The sequence below is a fragment of the Budorcas taxicolor genome, chromosome 22 (assembly GCF_023091745.1).
Source record: "Budorcas taxicolor isolate Tak-1 chromosome 22, Takin1.1, whole genome shotgun sequence".
NCBI lineage: Eukaryota > Metazoa > Chordata > Mammalia > Artiodactyla > Bovidae > Budorcas > Budorcas taxicolor.
The window spans coordinates 60969864-60990936 of NC_068931.1; the positions used below are offsets into that span (position 1 = coordinate 60969864).

Sequence of the window (21073 nt, forward strand, 5' to 3'; positions counted from 1 at the left end):
CCATAGACGGCAGCCCACCAGGCTCCCCCGTCCCTGGGATTCTCCAGGCAACAACACTGGAGTGGGTTGCCATTTCCGTCTCCAATGCATGAAAGTGAAAAGTGAAAGTGAAGTCGCTCAGTCGTATCCGACTCTTAGCGACCCCATGGACTGCAGCCCACCAGGCTCCTCCATCCATGGGATTTTCCAGGCAAGAGTACTGGAGCGGGGTGCCAATGCCTTCTCCAATATTCTTATTTACAAATTAAAGTAGAAATACTGTGAGAGATATGATGAAGTGCGTCCCCTCACAGGTTGTTGGTAATATTATAAACTGGTGCTGTTCTTAAGACAAAAGTAAAAAAAAAAAGTTCATATTCTATGGCCCACTTATAATACAGCTGAGAAGTGAGCAAAGAAAATAGTCTATTAATAACTATATAAAAAGCTTATGAAAAATATATAACTCAAAATATTATTTATGATACTAAGAATTAGAAATAAAGTGACCAAAAATAGGGGAATAATAAAAGCATCAAGGAATAGCCATATTACCTAATATTAAAAATCTATTAAAATGATTCTTAGGAAGCCTGTGAACTACCTGGGAAAATGCTTCTAAAATTAAGTAGAAAATAAAGATACTAAATAGTACATGGACTATCATTAATACTGTATTAAAAAGATAAGTACAGAGCTAAGACTGGAAAGAAATAAGCCAGAACATCAAGAGGAGGGGTAGGGTTAGTATATGATTTTCTTCCTTATCTCTACTTTGCAAAATGTGACTGTACGATGTTTACAGCGATTACAAAAAAAATTGAAAAGGAAAGATTTAGAATGCCTGCATCCTAGCCATTCTTGAATATATAGTTCAATTGTCACCTAAGTCCCTGATGGCACAATTCAATCCACTTCTCTAGTCATTCTTTGTATCATATTATTCACAATAAACTTATGATAATTTAATTGCGGAGTACAGCATGAGAAATGCTGGGCTGGACGAAGCACAAGCTGGAATCAAGATTGCCAGGAGAAATATCAATAACCTCAGATATACAGACGACACCACCCTTATGGCAGAAAGTGAAGAGGAGCTAAAAAGCCTCTTGATGAAAGTGAAAGAGGAGAGTAAAAAGTTGGCTTAAAGCTCAACATTCAGAAAACAAAGATCATGGCATCCAGTCCCATCACTTCATGGGAAATAGATGGGGAAACAGTGAAAATAGTGTCAGACTTTATTTGGGGGGGCTCCAAAATCACTGCAGATGGTGATTGCAGCCATCAAATTAAAAGACGCTTACTCCTTGGAAGAAAAGTTATGACCAACCTAGGTAGCATATTCAAAAGCAGAGACATTACTTTGTCGACTAAGGTCTGTCTAGTCAAGGCTATGGTTTTTCCTGTGGTCATGTATGGATGTGAGAGTTGGACTGTGAAGAAGGCTGAGCGCTGAAGAATTGATGCTTTTGAGCTGTGGTGTTGGAGAAGACTCTTGAGAGTCCCTTGGACTGCAAGGAGATCCAACCAGTCCATCCTAAAGGATATATCAGTCCTGAATGTTCATTGGAAGGACTGATGTTGAAGCTAAAACTCCAATACTTTGGGCCACCTGATGCGAAGGGCTGACTCACTTGAAAAGACCCTGATGCTGGGAAAGATTGAAGGCGGGAGGAGAAGGGGACAACAGAGGATGAGATGGTTGGATGGCATCACTGACTCAATGGACATGAGTTTGAGTAAACTCAGGGAGTTGGTGATGGACAGGGAGACCTGACGTGCTGCGATTCATGGGGTTGCAAAGAGTCGGACACGCCTGAATGACTGAACTGAACTGAATTGCTGCATTTTATAATTGCCTAACATTGTAAAATAGAGTCCACATTTTACAGAACTTTACAACTGTTACAGACCTGGGGTATTCTAATTACTCTATCCGTACGTCTGTCTAGTGTTCAGGATACTAGAAATGTGAAGAAAAATAGCTGCTAATTGAATCAAGGTGTAGTTTGAGGATAAAAAAAACATGATCTTAAAAAATATTTGTACTTATATGTGAAATTACTCTTTCCTTTCAGCAATACGTGAACCATGAACTTCCTGATGTTCAAGCTGGTTTCAGAAAAGGCAGAGGAACCAGAGATCAAATTGCCAACATCCTCTGGATCAAGGAAAAAGCAAGAGAGTTCCAGAAAAACATCTATTTCTGCTTTATTGACTATGCCAAAGCCTTTGACTGTCTGGATCACAATAAACTGTGGAAAATTCTGAGAGAGATGGGAATACCAGACCACCTCACCTGCCTCTTGAGAAATCTGTATGCAGGTCAGGAAGCAACAGTTAGAACTGGACATGGAACAACAGACTGGTTCCAAATAGGAAAAGGAGTACGTCAAGGCTGTATATTGTCACCCTGCTTATTTAACTTCTATGCAGAGTACATCATGAGAAACGCTGGACTGGAAGAAACACAAGCTGGAATCAAGATTGCCGGGAGAAATATCCATAACCTCAGATATGCAGATGACACCACCCTTATGGCAGAAAGTGAAGAGGAACTAAAAAGCCTCTTGATGAGAGTGAAAGAGGAGAGCAAAAAAGTTGGCTTAAAGCTCAACATTCAGAAAACGAAGATCATGGCATCCGGTCCCATCACTTCATGGGAAATAGATGGGGAAACAGTGGAAACAGTGTCAGATTTTATTTTTGGGGCTCCAAAATCACTGCAGATGGTGACTGCAGCCATGAAATTAAAACACACTTACTCCTTGGAAGAAAAGTTATGACCAACCTAGACAGCATATTCAAAAGCAGAGACATTACTTTGTCGACTAAGGTCTGTCTAGTCAAGGCTATGGTTTTTCCTGTGGTCATGTATGGATGTGAGAGTTGGACTGTGAAGAAGGCTGAGCGCCGAAGAATTGATGCTTCTGAACTGTGGTGTTGGAGAAGACTCTTGAGAGTCCCTTGGACTGCAAGGAGATCCAACCAGTCCATTCTGAAGGAGATCAGCCCTGGGATTTCTTTGGAAGGAATGATGCTAAAGCTGAAACTCCAGTACTTTGGCCACCTCATGCGAAGAGTTGACTCATTGGAAAACACTCTGATGCTGCGAGGGACTGGGGGCAGGAGGAGAAGGGGACGACCGAGGATGAGATGGCTGGATGGCATCATGCACTCGATGGACATGAGTCTGCGTGAACTCCGGGAGCTGGTGATGGACAGGGAGGCCTGGAGTGCTGCAATTCATGGGGTCGAAAGAGTCGGACACGACTGAGCAACTGAACTGAACTAAACTGAATACATAAAAACAGAAATTCCATAGTTCAACAAATAGCGCTACAGATTTACTTCTTTTTACAACTATTAAATACAATTTTTAAAATGTAGGTGAATAAATCTGATAAAGACAATCTTCTTATGAGAGTATATTTCTTTAGAAATAATTTCTTCAGAAAGCCAATATCGCATTAAAGTCTCTATATCTGAATTAATAAACTGAAATACCAATAAAATGTCATTATGGGCTCACAGTGTACTTACTAAGTTAGACTAAGTTAGGATCTGTTTAGTTTGGGCTCTGTGACAACTGAACAGGGCTGAAAAGACATTCAGTTTATATTACACTTTGTTAAGCAAAGGGATAATCAAAATTTTAGAAGAACATGTTTAACCAACTTAAGAAAACTATTTTCAAGTATTACAATAGCTTCCATTTGCATAAAAATAATCAAATGCTGATTAAAAATGAATCTTCTTTATTCACTTAATCAAGGATGCATTGTTAGAATTTAGAATTTCTATTACTGTACTTTTGTAAAGTAATAAAACTGCATTTCTTTTAAATATCCTATAATTCTGACTATTCACACTATTTACATAGAGAACCCTCTGCTGCTGCTGCTAAGTCACGTCCATCATGTCCGACTTTGTGCGACCCCAAAGACGGCAGCCCATCGGGCTCCCCTGGGATTCTCCAGGCAAGGACACTGAAGTGGGTACAGAACCCTCTAGCTTGTCCAAAACAGTGATGGGAACAGTAACAGGTGGACTATGTTTTGCAAAACTGACTTGCCATTGAAAAATGTACTAACTGAAATTATTAGACTCCTGTTTCAGCTATCTCTGTTTTAATTTTTTTTCCAAAGGTAAATACTTTCTGATGTTGCAAAATATATTTCTTAATACATTCATTAACAAGGTCACACATCATTAGTATTCTGATTTCAGATGTGATTTTTCACTTTTTAGATTTTTTTAAATTAAACATGCTTATGATAATCTGCTTTGGTATCTTTTGACAATGAAATCGATAATTTAAAATACTATAATACTAAAAATTTTTTAAATAGAAGATAAAACACTAATATTTTCCCTAATATCAGTCGTATGATTAGCTCACTCTACACTGTGAAATATTTTTGACTTAAAATTCAACTTTAATTACTCTTCCTTCCTTCATTTCTAATCCAGGAAACTAAATCTATTTCTAGATTTGTTTGTATTTTTGAATCTATAATACATTTCTTTAAATATTTAGATTAAAAGATTTACATTGCTTTAGAATTTAAAGGCTCAAAAAAGAAAAGGGCTTATTGATCTTTAAGTGACTATGTAGGGGCTGGCACATATTCTGAACACTCAAACATCCACCTCCTAAAGACAGCCTCCGGGTGTGATTGTAATGAAACTTGTATGTTGTCCCAAAAGGAGGGTTAGAAATGATCTTATCTTCTACTTTTTTAATCTAGACTAAAACCTGTGCATATTCTAATTCATATGCACTTTAATGGATTCTGATTATAATTGAACTATTTATCCTGAAATTTCACCAATAAAGGAGAAAAGAGTCAATAGCATTAAGTCTCATTATGTTTATATGCTGATAGACTTCAAGTTTTCTTTGAAAACTGAAAATTCTAAGCCTCAAGTCAAGGTGACTGGTGAACATGTCCATGTTGTTCATATAACATCTTCACAGATACACCCCAGATCAGGTTCTGGGGGAGAAATGAAGAAACAGGTGTGGGGAACCTTGTTAAGAGAAGGAGGTTACAAGAACTCCTGGGTTCCAGATCACTTAGGACATTAGGGTCTACTAGGAAAAGATGTTGAGGACACCCTTCTAATCCTGAAACAGGAGATATTAGGCTTCCCACAAAATGAACCCAAGTCTTGGACACATAATGGCTTTACAAAAATCTTATATAAATTATCGATAGATGATAATCTGTTGATAGCACAATGGTGAATCCCTAGGTTTATTCTAATTGAGACCAAGATCCTATATTTGGACTGAATTTTGAAACTGAGTAATGTGCATATTTTTTGCACCCATAAGGATTTAAGTAAAGATGAAATAAAATTTGAAAGCAAATGAAGAACTCTTTTCTTCAAAGCAGACACGGAGAAAATCATTGTTCTCACTGATTTCTAGAGAATGCTTCAGACTAACCCAAATCAAGCTGTTCTTTTTTGGTTTTATAAGAAAACTTCAATCTTCAATGAAAATGTATTCTCTAACTTTTAAGAAAATATTCTAAAAGGTTTCTGAATCAAAAGGAATATTTGGACTATGACATATTTAAGGGTAAATATAGAAGAAAATGTATTTAAAAAAGAATGAACAAATCAAAACATAATTTACAGTGCATGAAAGGAAAGCAACAAAAACTTAAATCTTTATAAGTCATTGAGATTTAAAATTCCTCTACAATCTATCAGAACTTTCTAACATTGTATGTAAGCAACATTTTAGCAACTTCAGGAAATAAACAGAAACACAAGACAACAGGTAATACTCTGAAAACGGCATGACACAGAAAACTGCAGAGAACAGATAAAGGCACAGACAGTTCTTCCAGAGTAAAAATGCTTGCAATGTATTCCTCAAGATTCACATGTTTTTCATTTCCAGAGGTCAAATACTTAGAGAACGGTCAGTATATCATTTAAAACTTGCTACTAAAGATTAAAATCTTAAAACACTTTATACCCTGTACTTAGAAGTAGGTAGGTCGACATCGAGGAAAGAAGAATGCTGAACAATCGATCGAAGAGGATGGGAGGGCTCAGGAGAGGCGTGACGAAGGAGGAGGCTGCAATGAGACAGATTTGGGTGGAGTCAGGACGAGGCACACAGAGTGCAGAGTCTAAAGCACCGAGTAATCTGTTATCACTTACAGCATTTATTGCTTGTGTGACACTTCAAAGGAAACTACATTTGCCCTACTCATTTTTGTAAGACACTTAAAACTCCATACGTTTAATGACATTCCCTCACTTTAACCGTATTTTAGTTCAGATTTTTTCAGTGTATATCCTCGCTCTTGCTCACTGTAATAACTCCTAAGAGAATAATGTATATAATAAAAATAAAAAATATTACTCAAGATTCAGCAACTTTTCTCTTAATTAGACATTTAATTCAAAGATAGAAGTTGATTTTCCCTAAACCCGGCCCCCCTGCTCTTCTCCAAGTTCCCCTGCGAAGTATTGCACTGAAGAGTTATAGCATGCCAGTTAGAAAAGGAGAAAGGAGGAGGAGCCCGCCACACAAGAGGCCGTGACAGGAGTGATCCGAGCAAGGGAGGTCCTCTTCCCTCTCAGGTCAGGAAGCAGTCACGTCACTGGGGGAGCAAACGACCCGGGGCAGGGGCAGCTACGGCTCAGCTAGTAAAGAATCCACCTGCGGGGCAGGAGACACTGGCTTGACTTCTGGGTCAGGAAGATCCCCTGAAGAAGGGATGGGCTACCCACTCCAGTATTCTTGGGCTTCCCTGTGGGTCAGACGGTAAAGCATCCGCCTGCAATGTGGGAGACCTGGGTTCGATCCTCGGGTCAGGAAGACCTCCTGGAGGAGGGCGTGGTAACTCACTCCAGAATTCTTGCTTGGAGAATCCCATGGATTCTGCCGGGCTGCAGTCCATGGCGTCGCAGAGTCGGACACGACTGAGCAGCTGAGCACAGCTAAGCATAAGCCCAGTCTCCATTCTGGAAAGAAAGCGTGCACGATTTCCTGCCCCTCCTGGTTAAGGCGGCAATATGTGCCACGCTCTGCTAAGTTGCATCAACTCTCTGCAACCCTAAGGGCTGTAACCCACCAGGCTCCTCTGTCCACTCAGTTCTCCAGGCAAGAACACTGAAGTGGGTTTCCAGGCCCTCTTCCAGGGGATCTTCCCGCCCCAGGGATCAAACCTGCCTCTCTTACAGCTCCTGCAATGGCAGGCAGATTCTTTACCATTAGTGCCACCTTTAGAATTAAATGTTTCAGAGAATGAAGACAGATCCCTCGGGAGGGCATCCTGGATGAAAGGCTTATAACTGTTTAACCATGGGGCAAGTCTGTCAATCCATTTAAGCAATCTTTTATTTTTCTCAGGGAACAGAATAGCACCAGAACATGGTACGATCTGAACACATTTTTTAAAAAAATGAAAGAGAAGTCTCTCTATTGTCATGCACAATAAATTTAAATAGTAACTCTAGGAATCAAGATAATTTAAAAGGAACGGTCTACATAAAGCCCATAATGAAATAAAGCTCATACAGTGAAAACAGAGTTACATTTACAAGAGATACTTCTTGTCCAGTTCCACTTACACAATGACCATGGTGTTTGGAAAAGGTGCAAATCAAAACTTTGAGAGATACATGTCAGTTTCCTGTTGTATTTTTACACATCTGCTTGGAGTTTAAGGGTAATCCAAGGTAAAACACTCCTATCCCTTAATGCTCTTTGTAAGGCAAAGTTCCACCCAATGATCTTTTTTATTAAAATGATGAACAAAAAGCGTTTTTAAACAAATAAAGGTTAAACTGCACATCACATCATCCATAGGCGTTACAAACTGTCGTCTTCTCCTTTTTTTTTCATGAAAAATCTGGACTTCCAGTTTGCTTCTGCCTTCCAGCTGGAAGGCAAAGGCTGCCTTTAAATGGCATGTTTGCTCCTCAAGCACATTCTACAGAGAACTACAGAGGAGAATGCTTTGAAACACACAACTGGCTTTATAAATGTGTGATGTGTTGGGAGATGACTAAGCAATGCTATTTTCAGCGAGGGAAACACAGATAAAATTAAACTGCTTCCTAGTCCCTGTTCCCTGTGTAAGAACTGAGAATTTATGAACTGACGTGAAACCTCAGCATAGGAATCTCTTCACAAAATCTTCTTCCCTCCTGGAATCACTTTTTATTAGGTGTGAATAAATATGCAGCCTTATTATCAAGTCATAAATGTTCTCTCAGGAATTCTTATTAACACATGAATGCTCACAAGAGTTCTAATTTTCTTTATCAAATTCTAGCAAGAGACAGAAATAATAGGTACTTGTTATTATTTTCTCACAACAAACTTGTTTCAGTAACAATAATACAGATGTAAATGGATAATTTTAAGATGCACCCTGATGGGAAGTCATCTCATTCGACTTCACTGCCCTCTTACCTAATATTGTCCAGCTAACAATCTGATTGAGAAGCGGCAGTCCTTGTTTCTTGAGTAGACTCTTATGGGTCCCATATACAACGCACACGGAAAGCACGATGCTCAGCATCTGAAAACAGACCCAGAAGACGTGAGAAGAGATGGTGGTGAGTGGCCAGGTATGTATCAGAAAGATACTTAGAAAACCGCTTCAACAGCTGGGATCTGGCCAAAACGCTACTGAAATTGGACCCGCTCACCTTCCTGTGGCCAAGACCAAGAGTCGGAATTCCTGTACTGAGCGAAGGGCCTTCCTTTACAAGCACAAACGGGGCGTTCTACACTTTCAAGAGTACTGTGGCACGCGTCACCACGCTGTGCCTGCTTAGGAAGATGTTCTCAGTCCTGAAGGTTTCCTAAGCCATGGGCATGCAGAGGATGGATGCACACAGCCTGTGTGCCTGAACGTCTCCCCCCTCTGGCCTCACTCACGGCAGGTCTGTTCACACACTCAGTCCGTGGCTGTGGCCTGAGGGGTCGCTGGTGCTGAGAATACACGGAGTGTAGGACTCTTCAGAGAGCACACATAAACTGCTGGAGCTGGTAAACTGTGGCTTGTGGGCTGGTGCTTGCTTTTAGAATGCTGCTTTACTGAAGCACTGTTCTCTTCGCTGTTGGATTCACCTATTGTTGATAGCTCCCTTTGCCCTGCAACGGCAGAGCTGAAAACTGACAACAGGCTCCATACGGCCCACAAGCCTAAAACATGTGCAATCTAGCTCTTCAGAAACATGTGTGCTGACCCCTGAGTGAGTGGCTTAACAGCCAGCTGAAGAAATGAGCTAAACTATGGTTGTGAATCAAGAAACTCTCTTAAAGTTCAGATTAGCAACCTGATCACCAAATCCTAGAGACACATTTAATCTACTCCTGTTTGCAGCGAATTAAGGAGAAATGCTGTCAATATATCTAGGACACAACCCTAGGATCCTTTCAATTGTAAGCCACATTCTCATTTCAGATACGTTAAAATGTGAAAAGACACAAATCTTCAAATCAAACATATATATATATATATAGTACACAATAGAGGAGTGAGTGCAAATTAGTAAGGTTAATGTAAGAGGGAATTTTTTTAAAAATCAGATTTACCTTATATTTAGGAGCATTTCTAACAAAGTCCATAAGAATTTTAACATGGTATTTGTTCCTAAGAGTGAAATGCATGAACACTCACTTTTGTCAAAATACTCATTATTACAGGTGAATTTTGTCAAAGCTACTATGGGTTAGTGTAAAGCCAATCAGTGACCAAACAAAATGAAAAGATATGTTTCAATGGCTTGATAGGATCTTTAGTGAAAATATTTCTCTTTTTCATATGTTCTCTGTTGTTCTCCAAGAATGAGCTAACATCTTTCATGTGTTGTATACTTTAAGTTTTGAGTGTTCTTGGAACTACTATTATCCCAGCTTGACTCTGAGTAAATTTTTTGAGAAGACTCAGATATGTTTTCTTTTTAATCAATGTTCTAGATGTGGCTTATTTTTTACTGTTTAAAAGGAAAAAAAAGTGACTTCCACTCTTCTCTACAGTAAAGCTATCATTTTACAGAATATGACATCATATAACCTCTTACCACCCTACTGAATATTGTCTCTACTGATTAAAAATAAACAGACTGAAGCTTTATTATTGAAAATCACACATATAGTACAAAGAGTAGCTGGGAATTAACTCAATTTGGAAACATCAAGTTCAAAGTTCTTTTCACCACTCCAAAGCCACCAAGCAAGGCGAAGTTCATTTTCTCCTAGCATGTCATCTGCAGTCTTAATGTGGCTAATCTTCACATACTCAGCAGGTGCTTTCACTTCAAAGAACTTATTCTTTCCTGACCCCAAAGAGGACAACACAGAATCTCAGACCAGAAGAAGCCCTTTTCAGTTCAACCTCTTGATCAATACCTCTTCAGTTCAGTTCAGTTCAGTCGCTCAGTCATGTCCAGCTCTTTGCGACCCCATTGACCACAGCACACCAGGCCTCCCTGTCCATCACCAACTTCCAGAGTTTACCCAAACCCACGTCCATTGAGTCGGTGATGCCATCCAGCCATCTCATCCTCTGTCATCCCCTTCTCCCTCAGCCCTCAATCTTTCCCAGCACCAGGGGCTTTTCCAGTGAGTCAGCTTTTCACATCAGGTGGCCAAAGTAGACTAGACTTATACCTCCGTAATCTCTGCCCTCGCGATAGGGGCAGGGGGCGGCTCCTGTTGACCTTGTAGCTATTTTAGAGAATGTATTTCCTTTATTCCTTCTAGAGAATGTATTTCCATTTAATATCTTAAACAGAAAACTCTCTTCTCAGCTCTTTTTATTGCGTCATAAAAGCATGATGGCATCTTAAGAATGAAATAATTAAATACAACCATAAGGTCCATTTTAGCATATCACATATGTAGTATACTACTGAAAATCTGTAACCCACCTGTAATAGATGTAACACCAGCTCTTCATTTATAAAACTATCGCTTCTTTTTATGACAGATGTCACAACAAACAGGGATAGCAGAAGAACCAGCAAGCCTGCACCTACTCTGTTTAAAACACAATTCACAACAGAACAGGTGAGTGGCAAATCTATGTGGAGACTGTCTATATAGCTTCATTTCCTCTCAGCCTAAGTCCTGTTCAACTGTGTCCACAGTGCTTGAACAGGACAGACAGGGAGAGGCTAGTGAAAGGAGGGGGGGGTCTTCACAGACTCAAGAGCATCAGAGCAATGGGAGTAGTGAACGCAGCAGAATGTCTGAGTTCATCTCTGCACGTGCTGTTTACAGTTCAAAGCAACTGCCAAGTGCTTCCACTTAGTGACCAGTAAGGTATGGCTGACAGGGAATAGTCCTAGAATTCAATACTATTTTTTGAGCTCTGCAAATAAATTGACTTCACAGAATAATTTCTAATCTAGTCCATAATTATTATTCTCACAGAAATGAGAATAAATGTATTACTTTATAGATAACACATACTTTAAAATTAAGATATACTTTTAAAATGTTGTGGTTTCTTTCAGTTAAAAAGAATACCCTCATCTATTAAAGACTGAGTTAGACTGCTAAAAAAATTTCCTTACACAGAGTCCAAAAGAAAGTAATGAAGATGATTACATGATTAGAAAATAAGAGAGTAAAAGGTTAAATGAAATAATGATCATTTAGCTTCCCAAGCACATACACACACAGCCAATAGATAATATGATAATAATTTAAAATTAAAAACACAAGTAACCAGTTATTTTACAGATTTGTTGGGATACATCAAGGGGAAATAAGCATAAGGGCAGCAAGGAGAATTCAAGTGAGGCATAAAGAATTTTCTAACAGCATATGTGATTAAAGCTGTCAAGGTGCACAGAGATTCCCCCCTCCCCAGTGGATATCTTTATGTTCAAAGTAGAAGAGAATTTCATCTTTCTACGACATTAAAAGTGTGGACTTGCCCAAAGGCGAAGACAGAGATGATATTAGTCATCAGCAGCTTCTTGGACCTGTTAATTTCAGCAACCGAACATGCTTTTCATGTCAAATCATGCACTGATTCCCCCCAAATACAAGAGCTTCCAGACATTTTTTAAATTGTTGGAAATTTAAGTTACCACTGGCACAATTTCATTTTTTATGAAGGCTCAGAAGCATCTTCAGGGAGTTTCAATGCCTCTCAGAGCCGGGCCAAAACGATGACTCATGGTTTAATATTAATATTTTAACTTCCAGGTTGTTCACATGATTTTAAACTCATGGCCAAGATGTGGTTCATATAGTGTTGATTGAGAAAAACAACTGTATTCAAAAGAAAGTAAGTTAAAGTAGTGTCCATACACTAGGAAGATATCTGGCTCTCGTCCTACGACAGGCAAAAGCGGGAACACGGCCAGCAGCAAACAGAAGAGAATCCAACTCAGCGAGATGCACTAAAATAAAGAGAAAAGTCACCTTTAGATATTACGGTGCAAACAGCTGTCTTCATTGTTTCACAGACTACATGGCTGTGAAACTAAAAGGAAAATTCAAAGCCTTACATTTGTTTACTCTGAAAGTAATACAGCTGCTATCTGTGAAGGATCTGTTAGGTTGGAGGCACTCTGTTAAGTATGATTTAGGTATTATCTCCTTTAATTCTCACAATAATCTCAAGAGGTAGGCTATATTATTCACAGCATTTCAGATTATGGTACTGAGCTCAGAGACGTCGAAGCGTGTAGCACCAGATCTATGACTAGTAAATCAAAGAGCCAGGACTTAAACCTGGACTTGAACTCTTTCAAAGCAAGCCCTTCATTCAGTCCTTTGTGCATGCTCAGTCGTGTCTGACTCTTTGGGATCCCATACTATAGCCCGCCAGGCTCCTCCGTCCATGGGATTATCCCAACAAAGAATACTGGAGTGGGTTGCCCTTTCCTCCTCCAGGGGATCTTCCCGACCCAGGGATCAAACTCACATCTCCTGGGGCCCCTGCACTGGCGGGCGGATTCGCTACCAACTAGGAAGCCTCATTCAATTTATGGCCCAACATACGCTGGTGACGGCTTCGAGAGAGCTGGCCTACTATTAAATGATTGCGCCCAGGAGGGATAAAAGTAAAACCATTTTTGTAGTTAGATTAAGACAAAAAAATTATCAATAATTCCACTAACTGGAACATCTTGTAGGTTCTCATAGAACAGAAAGAAGAAATGTCTATCCTCGTGCTACCTCCACCAAAAAGCATCAAAGTGGAAACATGAGAATATTTTTTGTAGCACATTGTAATTACCTATGTAGTTAAAGGCAGAAAATCAGGAGTAATTACAATAATAATTCAGTAAAAAAAAAAAAAGTTGTGAAATATGAAGTATAGGATGATTCCTTTCTTCCTCTTTAAGAATGAATGTATAGGAAAAACATTCAGAAGGGTTAACAACATGCAATGTCTGGGTGATGGGACTGTGGGTGTTTTTTTCCCTAAATCTTTGCTTATTTGTGTATTCTAATTTGTCTTCAGGGATACATGTAACGCATGAAAAATAAGCTCTGCAAAACATACACAAAACAAACAACAACAACAAAAACAAAAGTCAGGAGTAATTCTATTTTAAAATCATCTATCATGAACACATACTTCTCCAGAGAAAGCACGACGGGGCCCTGGACCAGGGGAGGTGACCCCTCGGATCTGAGCCCAGAACGTGGCCCCTCCTGCCAGCGCTCTGCTCTGGGCAGCTCCTCGGTGGCATAGACATTTGAGGCTAAAGGAACCTAGGAACCCTTTCAGAGAAGGATGTATCAGCTGCGCTTCTTGAGTATTTCAATCACCAGAAGAGGAGTTCACTTTGATATGAAAATTTACACGAATCACTGACACCTTTAAGTCAACCTCAGTCCTCCTGTCAAAAGGATCAGGATCTTTATGTAAGGACACATTCTATGCGTCTCTTAAAAAAAGGACAATTCCCAGAGTTAAAACACATATCCGAAAAAGTCACTATGAATCTGCCCAGAGTTGAAGTGAGTAGTACTTATACCTTTGCTCGAGTCCACAGCGGAGTGATCAACGGCCAAGCGGCGAATGCAACGAGTCCAGCTGTGAGCATGTAGCGGTAGAAAAAGCTGAGCACCTGCGAATGCAATGCAGAGAAGACGGGGGAAAGGAGGTCACTGCGAACGCGATACGCACGTGTATGAAAGAGACCCGAAACCGGGTAAGAGGCAAATCACTTACCAATACTTCAACTCCCAGGATAAAGAGCAAGAGGTATCCAAGGAAGCATCGTGGACGGAAGGTCAACAGTAAGGCGACAAAGCCTTGAATAACTGGGATTCTGTGTAACAGGATTATTTATAAAAAGATGATTTATAACCTATGTTGAGTATAAAAAGTTAGTTCTCATATGGCAAAACATTAAAATCTTGTGCACAGAAATCAGGAAATTTTTGATTCATAGATCTTTCAAAAACTAAGATAATTTCTAACAGATTTGTTTCAATGCCTTAACTTACCTACATCTTTTTTGAAATCTGGAAATATATTAGGAAAAATGTAACTTCTGAATTAACTTGATAAGGATCACAATAATTTGCTTGGTTTTTTATAAGCATTAATGACAATAAATGAGTCTTACTTGATCTGAGTTTAAACATTTTGTTGTTTAGTCGCTAAGTTGTGTCCAACTTTCTGCCACCCCATGGACTGTAGCCTGTCAGGCTCCCCTGTCCATGATTTCCCAGGCAGGAATACTGGAGTGGGTTGCCATTTCCTTCTCTAGAGTTTAAACATGGGCACATGCAATTACAGATACAACATCAGAAATAAAATAAATGAACCCAAATGAATAAAAACTGAGAACATTTTAAAAATTCACTAAAATTAATTTTATATTGAAATCTCAACTGTCTTCAACTTAATCTAGGTAGAGAAAATCTTAATTGCACTTTTTCATTGGGCAAAATAACCTTTTCCAAACTCAATTTAAGATGTCACTAATCGTACACTAATTATAATTAAATGTGACTTCACAACCATTTAAAATGCATTACATACTTGAGTACGTTTTACATTTTATCACAAGAAAAATTTCTTTAGCATTTGTAGTGCATTCTTAAGTAGGAAATTATAAACTGTCAGTATAATTTGGTTTATAACCTTTTTCTAATTAAAAACAATGGTTACACATTGTCATCAAAACAATTAAAGTACCATGCAGGGAAGAAAAGCTAACACCAGTCAAAAGGAGAATGTTTCTTTTGTTCTCAGCAGTGATGATTCAATAAAGTCACTGAGTTTTTTTCTAGAAGAAAAGTGAAATTTCATGTTTTATTTTCTTTATCTAATCTATCAAAAAGATAAATACAGAAAACAACATATTTTCAAAATCGCAGTGTCCCTTAAAATTTAAGCATGCATGTGCTTAATAATTTAGGAGAGAATTTTAGATAAAACTTCTCATTCTAAGAAGCTTTAAATCAGAAAAAATGACATTAGAAAAAATTCGGATTTAAATATGTGTATCCAGCAACTATATTCCTTTCAAATGGAAAAGTAACAGTCTGTTCTTTTGTCAGTGTCTTTTTACCTTGTATTTGAAAAAGTTAACATTTAAAATATTTTAATATTAATTTTTATTTTGATATTAAGAAGAGGGGATCAAAGCTGGAGTTAGCAAAAATCAGAATAGAAACATACACTGTGTCCTTTCGAGCGTGCTTGCCAACCCCGACAGCACCCTTATTCTGCACCGCCACTCCCGGGTCTGGCTTGCCCAAAGGGTGCCCAAGATTAAGTTTACATTCCAGACGACCAGTGCAGATGCAGAGATTAACACAGTCCCCACCATGATCCTCACTGCCTGTGAACATGAACCAGCCCAGTGTTACAGCAATTTTGTTTTAAGAGCATGAGAGCTCAGCCTTCATGTTTTCTATGATGATAAGAGTTCATTTCAAGTTCAACCTGTGAGGAAGTTCTTAAAGATGGAACCACAGCATACGGGAATAATCTCCCCTAATCCTCGCAGGTACACATTACTAGATTGAATTTAATTACAAACTTTCATTCATCTAGGTTTACATGATAGCTGGGAAAGGAGGGCCAAAAATGTATGGAACAATAGCATGCAAACTGCCTCGTGAAAGATAAAGATACACTGGAAACTGGGACGATGAGATTTCAAAATGTAAGCCACTCCTGACATAGAAACGAAGACCCTGCAAGCTGTAAGGGGCAGCCAAGGAAAAAAAGAGGATGGTTATATGCACCATTTATGCTATTATCCGTGAAATCAGAGGGTTGGGAGATTTGACAGTACTGTACGTCTCTTTCATGACACGCTACAGAAATCTACTTATGCTAACTTAACACCTTATAATTACAGATTTAACTGTCAGTGAAGTGAAAAACAAGACCATGAGACATGTTACTCACTCTCTGAGAACCGCGTACCAAATTGGCAACGGCAACAAACAATAGACGTAGTAAGTCCAGGGACAGGCTTGAATCAGCAGTAAAAACGCGACAAAAAGGCCAATGGCTACAAAAGTACATGGCAGGAGACGGCTTGGGTTCTGAAAGTCAAAGAGAACATTGAAAACACTCCAAACTCATGCTCACTGACAGACTCTTAAAAGACGTTTTTGGAGTAAAGGAAACACATTACTTTCTTTCAGTGGTTCCACAACTAGGCGGTCGATCTAAGAACTGCGTTTTAAAAGAAACTTGTCACTGGATAAGAGCAGGAAGCCTGGGGCTGCAGCCGTTAGGCAAGTCCCCATTTAAGACTACGTTGCTACAGTTTGCTGTCAAATGACGTGTCTGGACCTCTGAGCATAGTTCTCCTTAGTAACAATTTTATAGATGTTGACTGAGCTCACTGCCTAGCGCACAAACGCCCACTGGATCTTCAGTAAACGTGGGACTTCATCTCCACCGGGAACAACGCCTCTGTCTGTTCCAGCTTCACCTTGACCGGCCGCGCACGCCACCCTCCCACCAGTTAACCACAGGAGGATCGCTCGGGCGCATCTCCGCTCCCGCCGCCCGCCAAGCAGGAGGGGAGCCGCTCAGTGGCGGCGCGTGGATGGGGAGCCTGCGGGCGCTCTGGGCCGGGAGCAATGGGGCCCACGTCTGGGGCAGTAAGGCCAGCGATGAGGACCAGACGCGCTGACTGACGGAAGCCGCGCTAAGAACAGCGCGCGGGAAGGAACAGGACTGCACGGCCCGCTGGCGCCCTCTTGCCTCTGCTCCTTGTTTGCTCTTTCTGTTTCCCCTTGCCTTGCTGCCCAAGCTGAGTAAGGGGAGAATTACGAATTATCTTCTGGAGCAGGTGAGGTTAGGGAGGAAAAGCAAGTGTTTTTCTCCCCTTTATAATTCCTCCCTTCTGCTCTAAAATGTCACCAGAAAGGGAGCAAGGAAGCAAGGATAAACTAGAGCAGGGCTGTAAAAAGGAAGGTGAAGCATAGCACTGTGATCAAGAGCTTGGAGCTACACAGATCAGGATTCAAATCCTGCTTCTGTCAATGGCTCACTGTACGACCATGAGCTGGAGGAAAAAAAAAAAACAAAACAAAAGAAACTAAGATTCTGAGACTTAATTTCATCCCATCTATAAAATGGGAATAATAATATCCATATTTATTTCTCAAGGCTAGTCATGCTTTAATGAGGTTATGAAAAGAGCTTACCAAAATGCCCAGAATATTACTACTGCTTAAGAAATAACGGTTCCTATTATTGCCTCTATTTTCCTTCTCTCCTCCTCTCCTTCTCTGCATTAGTCCCAGCAGTCAGTGGAGAAACCTACCCAGTGACTAGCCCTGGAAATGGAGATACAGGCCAGACAGGATGGAGGACCCCGAGCAAGGGGGCAGGAGGAGAAGGGGCAGAACTCAGAGATGGACAGGGAGGGCCTCTAACGTGGAAGGTGCCCAAGGCAGGCAAGCACTGTAGGGATTGAGACTGGTTTCACATCACTCTGACAAGAGTAGAATCATATGAAAATAAATGTAAACAAGTATGTAAAAAGATCCTCGAGGGATCTTCCAGGGTCAGCACAGTATCGTATAATTATCCAAACCTTTGATACATAAAGCAACAGACATCACAGACAGACATCTACTTGTAGGAAACCAAATCAAAGAGAAGTCGGTTCCGCTAAAGTAAAAATGGAAAGAACTTTAAATACAGGAATGGGAGACGTTTTCTCCCTCGTCACAATTAACTCCCTGCCTTCCCAGATCCTCCAAAAAGCACCTAACTGAGGCTACCCCTCCAGCCAACAGTTCTTAAGTCACACCTCTATGCCACGCTCTGGACAAGGTGCTGACCAAGAAGGAATTCAATCCCCACAGAGATGGAATCACGGGACTGGTTTAAGGGGTTAACCTTTTGAGATTTCCCCAAGTAATGAGAGAACAGGAAAGCATGAAGATAAATAAGGATATTTACTTCTAAAGCAAAAGACATCTGAACTAGCAAGCAGAGAACAGATGCAAGTTAAATGCAGAGTTCATCTGGGAGGAGCTGTGGCAAATTAGCTCTAAAGAGAATGCTCGCTGCAGACCTGTCTGTAACGGTGACACATCAGAAACAACCTGTATCGTCTGAGGGACGCTGTCAGGCAGACGCAACATCGCCTCTGGAGGTTGTTGTTCCGTCGCTCAGTCGTGTCCCCACGTGCGACCCCATGGACTGCAGCACGCCAGGCTCCCTGTCCTTCACCATCTCCCGGAGTCTAACTCCCAGAGTTTGCTCAGACTGAGTCGGGGATGCCATCCGACCACCTCATCCTCTGGCTCTCGATTTCCCCAGGCATCTCTGGAGTCAGACCAAAAGGTGATCCAGCGCTGCTGTTCTATTTGCTGTCAGCTTGGCTAAGCCACCGACTCACTCTCACTCTCTCACCGGCTAAACCGCTTAGCTTGTCTCACATCTGCCCCCACGTCTGGAGAGGAGGGCAGTGTTTGCTGCGAGCCACTCTTTCCCCCTCCCAGCCGTCGACCAGCCCCCTTCTCGGTGGCATGCGGCCATTCCAGGGGGCAGGGTGCCGCGCGCTGCTGGGGCCTCCACACTCCCCACCTGCAGGCGCCAGGCTCTGCGGCTGCAGCCCCTCACCCCCAACTGCTCTCCATGCCCCACCTTCGTCAGTGCTTCCGGCTTCTGGCAACGCATTCTTCCTCCCGAACTGCTTACATGCTGTCACGTCACTATATAAACTCTCACTGAAGAAGAATCAGAATGTTTTTGCAAACAGAACCAAAGGGTTCAAAATATTTTTAATGAACTCAACTGTAGTGGTCAGTTTGGGGCGATTTTTTAAATACTGTTTATTTTATATTGGAGAATAGACAATTAACAATGCTGTGATAGTTTCAAGTGGACAACAAAGGCACTTGGCATTACTACTCAGCACTCAAACCTCCCTTCCTCCCCATCTTAGCTGAACGGCCTTGTGCAAGTTACTTAAACAACTCCAGTCTCCTCCTTTGTACAGCCTACTTCCAGCAGTCACAAGCTTAAAGGGGCAAAATGAACTTCCAATAGCGAGCTGAGTGCCTAGATATAGCCTTCACTAAAACATCTTTGTCTCTTTTCCTGTCATGTAAGAAATTATTTTTATTTTAGCCCATTTCACATACATTCAAATAATGAAAATTACTTGGGTTAAATTACTTAAGATGCATTAAAGCACTGTAAAAATGGAATAAACACTACTGTTCTTCCTTCCGTTATAGAAAAATAAAATATGAAGTTGAAAAAACTTACTGTTGGAAATATGTACCGACTATTCTTATCAATAATACACCATCTGGATATATTACTTTTTAGAGGATTTGGACAAGGTAATAATCATTAGAGAACGAAGTAAAGAAAATGCAAGTGGCATACTATCCCTGGTAAATGACAGCGATAAATTTTAAGAGTAAAGTATTTTAATATAAACCATATATGTACTGTTATATTTTCTCAGTTGTATAAAGTATTACTAAAGAACAGGGTTTTTTTGTTTGGTGTTGAAAGTACAATAAATGAGGGACTAATTCTTAAAATGAGGATATAGAGGAAGTTTGAAATTCATGTTTAAGAATTTTGGAAAGATGAAAAAGGGAAGAACAGTTCCAAAAAATATATATATTGTCTTAAAAGGAACATTTTGAATAAGTGATTTTATCTCTTTCCAGCTCCTAAACTTAATAACAGATGAAGTTAAATGTATCGCTCTGAAATTGTCTTCTGATTTACCTATACTGTAGAAAGATATGGAATACTTATAACACGCTAAATAAATATAAAAATAAACAGAAAGTCCACACAGTTAACGCCATAGGTGAATGTAAACTGCACAGCTGTCTTTATAGCCCTCTTCTGTTACAGGACTATTATTACTGATACGCTCTTTTCCCCACTAGAGATTTCTGAGAAAAGGCACCTCGACAAAGGCGGAAGACAGAGCTGGCTTAGAGCAACGGGGGCCCTGTGTGGGCGCACTACAGTCGGTCAGACTCCATTTCCTTCCTCAGCCCTTTGGTCTGGCAGCATCGTCTGAATCTCCAGTTTTTCTGAACATACCTTGGCCTCTGTGCTAACGCCTCTCGTAAGGTTGCAGTGAGACTTGATGATCAACAGAGACGCGTAAGAGATCCACCCCACAAAGCCGAGGACGACGTTGAAGGCCAGGAAGAACCTGTCGTAGGTGTGGTAGTAGGCCAGGCCTCTCAGGGCGAGGTTGATCAGCTCCCGACAGAGCGAGACCTGGGGAGAGCGGGACACGACGGCCACGCGGACAGAGGAAGGGAACTGACCGTCAGAGGGAGGGGAGTCCTCACACGCAACGTGGCTGCAGACGGTGCAGCAGAAACAGATTCTGGTTGTTCCAGGACCTTCTTGCAAAAGGGGTAAATAAAAAACCCCGAATAAAAGAAATTTTAAAATCTTGATGAGACAGGATATTTTTAAGTGCAAACTATCGATTCGATGTGTAGTGACTTTAAATGATTCATTTCGTGGAAATTATCCTCCGAGGACGTGAGAGAAATGTCTCTTTAACTCACAGACTGACAGGGTGGGCGTACGGTTGCTGGGGGAGGAGGGGAGGGACCGTCAGGGAGTCTGGGATGGACCCGTACACACTGCTG

At 40.6% G+C, this 21073-nt stretch overlaps 1 protein-coding gene across 1 annotated transcript in view; it reads right to left on the reverse strand.

The window, feature by feature from the left end:
* The window catches only part of PIGN (phosphatidylinositol glycan anchor biosynthesis class N), a 100352-nt gene that overhangs the window by 37691 nt on the left and 41588 nt on the right, over window positions 1-21073 (reverse strand). Inside the window, exons 15-22 of the mRNA XM_052660290.1 lie at window positions 20508-20690; window positions 16368-16507; window positions 14169-14268; window positions 13972-14064; window positions 12290-12381; window positions 10897-11005; window positions 8429-8537; window positions 5975-6077 (exon numbers count right to left, since the gene is read on the reverse strand). Of these exons, the coding sequence (XP_052516250.1) occupies window positions 5975-6077; window positions 8429-8537; window positions 10897-11005; window positions 12290-12381; window positions 13972-14064; window positions 14169-14268; window positions 16368-16507; window positions 20508-20690 (929 nt within the window). The remainder of the gene's footprint in view (window positions 1-5974; window positions 6078-8428; window positions 8538-10896; window positions 11006-12289; window positions 12382-13971; window positions 14065-14168; window positions 14269-16367; window positions 16508-20507; window positions 20691-21073) is intronic.